Source organism: Protobothrops mucrosquamatus, unplaced genomic scaffold (assembly GCF_001527695.2).
Source record: "Protobothrops mucrosquamatus isolate PMUCROS unplaced genomic scaffold, P.Mucros_1.0 scaffold910, whole genome shotgun sequence".
Lineage (NCBI taxonomy): Eukaryota > Metazoa > Chordata > Lepidosauria > Squamata > Viperidae > Protobothrops > Protobothrops mucrosquamatus.
This window is the reverse complement of record NW_015387162.1, coordinates 466,327-476,276: the sequence shown is the minus strand read 5'-3', so window position 1 is coordinate 476,276 and position 9,950 is coordinate 466,327. Positions and strand designations below refer to the sequence as shown.

At 41.0% G+C, this 9,950-nt stretch overlaps 1 protein-coding gene across 1 annotated transcript in view; it reads right to left on the bottom strand.

Annotated features, from left to right (window-relative positions):
* Nucleotides 1-314: 314 nt before the first annotated feature.
* LOC107290506 overlaps nt 315-9,950 on the bottom strand; it is a 154,755-nt gene continuing 145,119 nt past the window's right edge. The window contains 2 exon segments of the mRNA XM_029284759.1: nt 315-978; nt 1,051-2,132. Of these exon segments, the coding sequence (XP_029140592.1) occupies nt 362-978; nt 1,051-2,132 (1,699 nt within the window). The 3' untranslated portion in view covers nt 315-361.

Sequence of the window (9,950 nt, the reverse complement as noted above, 5' to 3'; positions counted from 1 at the left end):
TATCATTACTGCTTCTTAGTTTGCCAACGCACTCAGGGGGAAAAGAGGGGAGGAAATGGAATGCAGAATCCAAAAAAACCAACCATATGAACCAAGGACGTTTCAACAAGTGTTTGCCCATAAACAAAGATACTTTCCCATAACAATATTTTAACACTTGAACAATGTGACCTGCACTCATAGGGGGAGGGAGAATTCTATATTATTTCTTCTCTGATGGAATACTTTTATGAGAAGCAAATTTGCTACTGAAGGAAATTCCAAATTAAGTGCTTATTAATTGATTAATTCATCGATCAATCAATTCATGATTAATCAATTAATCATGAATTGATTAATCATGTTTCTGAGGTATCACAATTCATTGACAACATTCATACGGCTTTCACCTTCCGTGGATCTTTTTATGAGATGTAAGGTTACTCCTCATACTGAAGCTCTTTCCACACTCCATGCATTTATAGGGTTTTTCTCCTGTGTGGATCCTTCTATGGCAAGTTAGAGAATAGTTAATACTAAAACTTTTTCCACACTCCATGCATTTATAGGGTTTCTCACCGGTGTGGGTCCTTCTATGGGAAGTAAGGGAAGAACGTATAGTGAAGCTCTTTCCACATTCCATGCATTTATAGGGTTTCTCTCCTGAGTGGATCCTTTTATGGGTAGTTAGATCACTGCTAGTAGTGCAGCTCTTTCCACACTCCATACATTTATATGGTTTCTCCCCTGTGTGGGTCCTTTTGTGGGAAGTAAGGGAACTCTTCATACTGAAGCTCCTTCCACATTCGGTACATTTATAGGGTTTCTCCCCACTGTGAATTCTTTTGTGGGATGTAAGATTACTATTCTGAGTAAAACCCTTTCCACAGTCCACACATTGATAGGGTTTCTCTCCAGTATGAATTGTTTTATGGGAAGTAAGGGAACTACTCTTACTAAAGCATTTGCCACATTCCATGCACTGATACGTTTTCTGCCCTGTGAGCTTTTTATTGGAAAAACTCTTACCAAAATTTTCCCCACACTCTACATGTTTTGATGTTTTTGGACCACTGTGAATCCTTTTGTGGGAAGTAAGGTTACTGCTCATGCAGAAGCTTTTCCCACATTCCATGCATTTGTACGGTTTTTCTCCTGTGTGGATTCTTTTATGAGAAGTTAGAGAACTGTTCATACTGAAACTCTTCCCACACTCCACACATTTGTAAGGTTTCACTCCTGTGTGGATTGTTTTATGAAAGGTAAGGGAATAGTTCCTATTGAAGCACTTTCCGCACTCTGTGCATTCATAGGGTTTTTCTCCCGAGTGAATCCTTTTATGGGAAGTAAATGAACTCAACCCTCTAAAGCATTTTCCACACTCTGTGCATTTAAATGGTTTTTCACCTGAGTGGAGTCTTTTATGAGTGGTAAAGGAAGTCAAGGCATTGAAACACTTCCCACACTCCGTGCATTTATACGGCTTTTCCCCAGTGTGGATCCTTTTATGAGAAGTTAGAGAACTTTTCATACTGAAGCTCTTTCCACACTCCGTGCATTTATACGGCTTCAGTCCAGTGTGGATTGTTTTATGAGATGTAAGATGACTGCTCTTGCGGAAGCTTTTTCCACACTCCAGGCATTTATATGGTTTCTCTCCGGAATGGATCTGTTTATGGGAAGTAAGATTATAATTCCTGCAGAAGCTCTTTCCACATTCCGTGCATTTATATGGTTTTTCTACCATGTGGATCCTTTTATGGGCATTAAGATGACTGCTCTTGCGGAAGCTTTTTCCACACTCCAGGCATTTATATGGTTTCTCTCCGGAATGGATCCGTTTATGGGAAGTAAGATTATCATTCCTGCAGTAGCTCTTACCGCACTCCGTGCATTTATATGGTTTTTCTACCATGTGGATCCTTTTATGGACATTAAGATGACTGCTCTTGCGGAAGCTTTTTCCACACTCCAGGCATTTATATGGTTTCTCTCCGGAATGGATCCGTTTATGGGAAGTAAGATGATCATTCCTGCAGAAGCTCTTTCCGCATTCCGTGCATTTATATGGTTTTTCTACCATGTGGATCCTTTTATGGACATTAAGATTACTGTTCTTGCTGAAGCTTTTCCCACACTCTGTGCATTTATATCTTTTATCTATACTGTCAAAATCTTGGTGTAAAGTAAGAAGAAGGTCCCAACTACATTTTTTATCATCGTCCCTACATGCATATGGAGAGATGAGGGATTTCTCCATGTCTCTATTTAACTGGCTTCTCTTGGGACTTTCTGGTCTGCACTGGTTTCCAAATCTCTCTCTTCTGATTTCAGTTTCAAGAGATTTTGAAAAATCCACAACTTGCTTTGTATAATTCTCGGTCTCCAGCCCATCACCTGCTTGGGACAAAAAAAGAAAGATAAAATTTCATGAGATACGAACATAGGATATCCATACAGAAATGGTATGAAGATTTTAGCTTTTCCTACAGGCGGTGCAGATACAATACTCTTCTTTTCCATAGACAGAAAAATACCAGATCAGAATTTCATCTATTAAATAAATCAGCTAGCTATTTTTTTTTACTAGAATAGCAATAATACTTAGACTTATATACTGCTTCACAGTGCTTTACAGCCCTCGCTAAGTGGTTTACAGAGTCAGCATATTGCCCCCAACAATATGAGTCCTCATTTTATCAACCTCGGAAGGATGGGAGGTTGAGTCAACCTTGACCCAGTGAGAATCGAACTGCTGGCAGTTGGCAGAATTAGCTTGCAGTACTGCATTCTAACCACTGTGCTACCATGGCTCATATATCTTCCAGTATTACTGAGCCCAGAGGAAAGAAACTCCCTTACCTAAAAAGACCACATTGTTTGCATTTTCCAGCGCCACCTCTTTGTATAGAGATTTTTGTTCGCAATTCAGCATGGCCCACTCCCCCTCGGAGAACAGCACCGCTATATCTTCAAAGGTTATGGGCTCCTAACACAGAAAGAAAAAAAATTCCCAATTAAGTGGACATTTCAGGAACTTATCAAGTCTTCTAGCTTAATGGGAATAACTTAAAACGATTCTATAGAATCTTCAATATCCTCCAGGAATTAGAAAAGTAGAAGCTGCTCATGATCCAAAAGCTGGCTAGAAGGATTTAAATTAATAAAATAAAATAAAATAAAATATAAAATAAAATAATAAAATAATATAAAATAAAATAAAATAAATAAAATAAAATAAATAAAATAAATAAAATAAATAAAATAAATAAAATAATAAAATAAAAATAAAATAAAATAATAAAATAAAAAATATAATAAAATAAAATAAAAAATAAAATAAAATAAAATAAAAAATAAAATAAAAAATAAAATAAAAAATAAAATAAAATAATAAAATAAAATAAATAAAATAAAATCATAAAATAAAGAAGATGGCACTGGAAATGAGATTTGAACCATTAAGGATGGAGTAGGAATCTCTTTGTAGAAATCACATTGGTACTAGATCTCATTCCTACCTGAGTTGGAAGTACAACCACTGTATCTGTTCCAACACAATGAAGAGATGTTTCCACAGGTAGCATCACTGTTGTACCATTTGCCAAGATAGAGATGAAAAAAAAACAAATAATTACATGTTTTAAAAACATCTAGCACAGTTTGGTCTGGTAGTTAAGACATCAGACTAGAAACGTGGAGTCCGTGAGTTCTAGTACCACCTTAGCCATGAAAGTCAGCATGGGTGACGTTGAGACAGTCATTCTCTCTCAGCCCAACCCATCTCACAGGGTGGTGGTTGTGGGAAAAATAGGAGGAAGAACGTGTGTTGGGTATGTTCACCCTGCAGTTATTTGTAAAAATAATAAAAGTGGAATACAAATTAAAAAACAATGCTAAATACAGTGGGTTTCTTACATACAGAGCAAAAGTTTTTTTTTCTTTTTAAGACCCTATAATCTCTTAATTTGGGATAGATCTGAGGTGACAATCGAATCGAATTATAAAGTGGAAGGGATCTTGGAGGTCTTCTAGTCCAACCCCCTGCTCAGGCAGAAAAGTCTATACCATTTGGGACAAAAATAGAATAGAGCTGAAAAGTTCACTGGCAGTTCCCTCCCTCCCATCCAGGACATAGCACAGAAGCGTTGCTTGAGCAGGGTCCATAAGATTATCTGGGACACTACACATCCTCTTCATGATCTGTTTTCCTTGCTACCTTCTGGGAGGTGGGGGCTTTGTGGTATCCGTAGCAGAACATCCAGATTCAGCCATAGTTTCATTCCATACAGCATTAACCTTGTGAACTCTCAAGCTTCCTCCTTCCATTATATATTCAAGGCAATGGACAATATTTAATATTTATTTGTCATGTATATGTAGGAATGTGGGTCTATACATACATTGTATATAGCATGTTTAGGTGTGTGTCGTGTATGTGTTTCATTTTGAGAGCAGGCAACTAAATTTCATTTTTGATGTGCCCACAGTAAAAAAAATGACAATAAAGGTTATCTTATCTTATCTTATCATCTTATCTTATCTAGATGCTCTTCCTGATGCTATATCTGTCTGTACCTAGGACTGAACTCTCAGCTTTCCAAGTGGGAGGCGAGCGTCTTCACCACTAGGTTACCACGCCACTCATGTAGAGAGCTGAAGTATTTTTGCAAAACAAGATCATGAAGAGTTCAGGCATTATGGACATTATGGACCAGAAGAGCCTTCCTTTACCTGAAGATGGAGCCAGAAGTGGTTTCTCCTGGGAGATTCCCTCCAAGACCAGCTCCTGAGGAGGATATGTTTCACAGTGTTCAATGGCCATCTCAATGAAGGGCTTCTGCGCCTGGAACAATAGTCAAGAAAAAAAGGACTGCATTACTCCCTAGTGCAGACATGTCAAACTCGTGATGTCACGTGACATCGCGCGACGTATCAGAGCTTTTTCCCCATTGCCGGCAATGGGGTGGGTGTGGTTTCGTGATGCGTCCGGCCTGTGGGCCGGCAGTTTGACACCCCTGCCCTAGTACTTCGAACACCACACTCCACCTTCATATTGTCAAGACTGATTTGCTTTTTCACCTAGATTTTTTCTTCTGTTCATATCTTGACGGTGGAGTGCAAGGGAGGAAGGAATGGTATCTAGGCAACCGAGAGCCCAAGGCCAGCTCTTGAAGGAGAAGTGGACTATTCCTGTCAGGTCCCCATAGATCCCTACCAGGACACTGCCATTCTGATGGGAGGGGTGAATAGTTTTCTGGCTTTCTGGTGGAAAGGGGGGGTACTTGGGACCTTTCTAGGATGTATACATTTTTGCTTTGTTCCTCTTTTGCTTTCATGTATCTTCCTGGGAATTGGGAGGGGGGAGGAAGGATGAGCCCTGGGGCCGTCTGGTTTGCCTCATCTCCAGAGAACCCTGCCTGCTACCAAGGTCGCGGCGCCTGAAAACAACTTGTTATCACCTTTTTGGCTCAGAGTTCTCACAACACCTTTGCACCATTGGATTGGCTCTCTACCGACTGGACAATTTGGAGGGGTTTGAATGATGGGGGTTTAACCTAATGTTTCGCGCAGGGAGCTTTAGATCCTGCCTGCTTTGTCTGCAATCACTTTCTCTCAATAAAAGATCCTTTTAAAATGATGTCTGTTTCAAGAGTTAAGCTTTCTTGAGGGAATAGCTGAGGTGAGACCTTACAGTTTCCATAACAAGAAGAAATATTACTATTGGACAATGTGAACTCCTGGTGGGTGGGGGTGAGGGAGTCTATTGTTTAACTAAGCAGGTTTTCGAGCGGAAAAACCAGAGCTGGTTTCACTTTCTTCTGTGCCAATGTAAATTTTCAGTAAAGTATTATATGCTTGGTAAAATCATGTCCCAGGAGTTTCTTTTTCTGGAAATGTCAACTGTATAGTTGACACATATATCCTCAAAAAGCTTCAAGAGCACACAAAAGAATATCTAAAGTGGAAATCTCCTCCTAACCATACTAGTTGCAGAAAAGAACATTTAAACATTCCATAACATTGTTTTCTACAACTTCCATCTTTTGAAATGATATTGTCTCACTTGCATCTCTGCCAGATTCTTCTCTGTGTGTCTCAAGAGGAAGCCTTCTGCCAGGGCCACTGCCTGGGAGGTGGTCTCTGCTCCACATTCCCGGACCCAGCTCTTCATTTCCTGAGGTAAGATGGCCAGGAACTGCTCCAGGACCACCAGATCCAGCATTTGAGCTTTTGTGTGCTGTTCTGGGTTCAACCACTGACGGCAAAAATAGTGGAGCTGCGAGCAAACCCATCGAGGTCCTTCAGCCTTCCGGTAATGGAAATCCCTGAAGGATTGTCTTTGTACATTGAAGGTCATCATTGTCCCTTCAAGATCCGGTATCTTCTGCCTGATACTTTCCCTTACTTTCACCCTGTTGTCTTTGTGAAGAGGAAGAAGACATGTGGCTGCTCACTCATATTCTGGTCTTTCTCCATCCATGTTCATTCTCTGCTCTTCAACATCTCCCCAAGGGTGAAAGATAGGACCTGTGGTGGTGCAGTGGTTAGAATCTAATATTGGAAGTTAATTCTGCCCACAGCCAGGAGTTTGATCCTGATCGGCTCAAGATTTAGTTAGCCTTCCATCCTTCTGAGGTTGGTAAAATGAGGACTCAGATTGTTGGGGAAAACAGGCTGACTGTATAAACTGCTTAAAGAGGGCTGTACAGCACTATGAAGGGGTATCTGTCTAAGTGCTATTGCTGTTGCTATATCCAAGTCTCTTTTCTTTGCAGGATCGTAATGTCAGGAAGAGGTTTCTCTTGAAAAACCTATAAGGGTCTTTGGAGACATGTTATCTTGGTCTCTCTCCAAGGAGGAACTGTACTTCTCACTCACAATCTAAAGTGGAAAGTAAAGAAAAGAGCATTAATTTTTCAGTAAATTATAGATCAGGGGGTTGAGAGAACAATACTGTTCAGAAATTTCCGCAGTGTTTGAGTTTACTAAGAAAACTCCTCCGCGATTAATGTTCGCAGAGAAGATCCACAAAAAGGGGCCTTTTCAGATCAGCCACAGCTCCATCTGTCTAAGGCAGACATGTCAAACACAAGGCCCGGGGGCCGGATGCGGCCTGCGAAGTGATTTCATGTGGCCCATGAAGCCATCCTGGAAACAGTGCGGGAACGGCCCCCTCTGCCTTGGCCCTGGCCCAGGCTAGCTAGGAGCCAATGTACAATTTTGTGGTGGCCATCTATGCTGAAACGCATTCAGTCTTAGCTCCATAAGCCCCCCCCCCCGCATGGCCTGAGAGGAACAGTGAGGCTCCTCCAGTGGACCATGCCTTGGCACTTGCCCCGGTCCCACCCCCTTCTGCCAGAGACCCTCAGATCTATCCCACTCCTGCCCAGGCCCCCACAGGCACCCTTGACGCGAATTATGTAGAGCTGGCCACACCCACCCAGTAGGCCACACCCACTCCATCCACGCCCACCCAGTAGGCTGCACCCACCCTGGCCACACCCACCTGACCCCCTGAGGGCAACCACAATGCTGATACGACCCTCAATGAAATTGAGTTTGACACCCCTGGTCTAAGGAGATTCTCCATCATCCAGGTCATGGTTGTCCCCAAGATGCTCTTTCCAAAAGGCAACTGGAACTTTTCCTGTTTTTTCCCCAGTTCTAACTGAACCCAGCAAGCTTCTTGGATGACAAGCAAAATGTTTTCATTGGAAAAAAAGAATAGAATAGAATAAATAGAATAGAATGCAGAATAGAATGTAGAATAGAATAGAATTAGAATAGAATAGAATTAGAATAGAATAGAACAGAATAGAATAGGAAAGAATGGAATGGAATGGAATAGAATAGAATAGGAAAGAATGGAATGGAATGGAATAGAATAGGAAAGAATGGAATGGAATAGAATGGAATAGAATAGAATAGGAAAGAATGGAATGGAATAGAATAGAATAGACTGGACAATAATAGAATAGACTGCAGAATATTACAGAATATTATAGAATAGAATGCAGAATAGAATAGAATGCAGAATAGATTAGTACAGAATATTACATAATATTACAGACTAGACTAGACTAGACTAATAGAATAGAATAAGAAGTTGGAAGGGAACTTGGAGTCTTCTAGTCCAACCCCCATGCCCAGGCAGGAAACCCTATACCATTTCAGACATTTCAGATTGCTCAATCGTTTCTTAAAAACTTCCACTGTTGGAGCATTCACCGCTTCTGGAGGCAGGTTGTTCCACTGGTTAATTGTTCTAACTGTCAGGAAGTTTCTCCTTAGTTCTAGGTTGCTTCTCTCCTTGATTAGTTTCCATCCATTGCTTCTTGTCCTGCCTTCAGGTGTTTTGGAGAATAGTGTGACTCCCTCTTTTTTGGGCAAGCCCCTGAGATATTGCTATCATGTCACCCCTAGTCCTTCATACCCAAATCCAGCAACCATTCCTCTTATGTTTTAGTTTCCAGTCCCCTCATCATGTTTGTTGCTCTTCTCTGCACTCTTTCTAGAATCTCAAGAAAGTCCAGTTGGCTTTTTGGAAAAGCACCTTTGGGACAAAGCTGCATCTGTTTCTTAGTTGGAAGGGACTGTCAACTGTTTCACTCAGTCATCTAGCAAAGAATGACTGCCTGCTATTTCTTTTGCTAAGGGTATATTTACTTTACTGAAGTTTGTATGGTTACAGAAGTAGAGTAAGCTGTTTCCCGTGCAAATACCACAAAGGAAAGTTTCCTCCTTCCCTCTGCCATTCCCCGGTTATTTGTAAACATCCAATCAGTTGCTTGTATATTGTTTAGGAAACAGTTACTCAGTTCCCAGCTCTGCATATTCTTCTTGACCTTGGCTGGCTGTAGCTCCTCACACAGTTCAGCCAGGCTTCCATCCCTCCCCTTCTTCCTTACATTCCAACCTCTCAGGTGACCTGGAGGACACAGATAAACCTCCAAGTGGCCTCAACGACTCTCTAAAAGAATGCAAACGACCAGCTGTCTGCAAGGAGTATAAATCCTTCCATTTCCAATCATCCAGTCAGAGCTGAAGAAGCTTCTTGGATGAGAAGTGAAATGTCTTCAGAGAAAAACAAGAAAGTCCAGTTGCCTCGTGAAAAAGCATCTTTGCTGATTAGTGTACATTTAAAGTGACAATAAAGTTATAACTCTATTCCACTCCATTCCATTCCACTGCTTCCATTCTATTCCATTCTATTCACTTCTGCATTCTACTCTATTCCATTCCATTCCATATTCTATTCTATTCTGTCCTGTTCCATTCCATTTTGCATTCTACTCTACTCCATTCTATTCCATATCCCATCCCACTCTACTCTACTCTACATAATAATAATAATAATAATAATGATGATGATGATGATAAAGTTGGAAGGGACCTTGGAGGTCATCTAGTCCAACCCCCTGCTTAGGCAGGAAACCCTATACCATTTCGGACAAATGGCTGTCCAGTTTCTTCTTAAAAACTTCGTGTTGGAGCATTCATTGCTTCTGGAGGCAGGTTGTTCCACTGGTTAATTGTTCTAACTGTCAGGAAGTTTCTCCTTAGTTCTAGGTTGCTTCTCTCTTTGGTTAGTTTCCACCCGTTGCTTCTTGTCCTGCCTTCAGGCGCTTTGGAAAATAGCTTGACTCCCTCTTCTTTGTTCCCCTGAGGTATTGGAACACTGCTATCATGTCCCCCCTCGTCCTTCTCTTCATTAAACTAGACATACCCAATTCCAGCAATCGTTCCTTATATGTTTTAGCCTCCAGTTCCCTAATCATCTTTGTTGCTCTTCTCTGTACTCTTTCTAGAGTCTCAACATCTTTTTTATATCGTGGTGACCAAAACTGGATGCAGTATTCCAAGTGTGGCCTTACCAAGGCATTGTAAAGTGGTATTAATACTTCACGTGATCTTGATTCTATCCCTCTGTTAATGCAGCCTAGCACTGTGTTGGCTTTTTTGGCAGC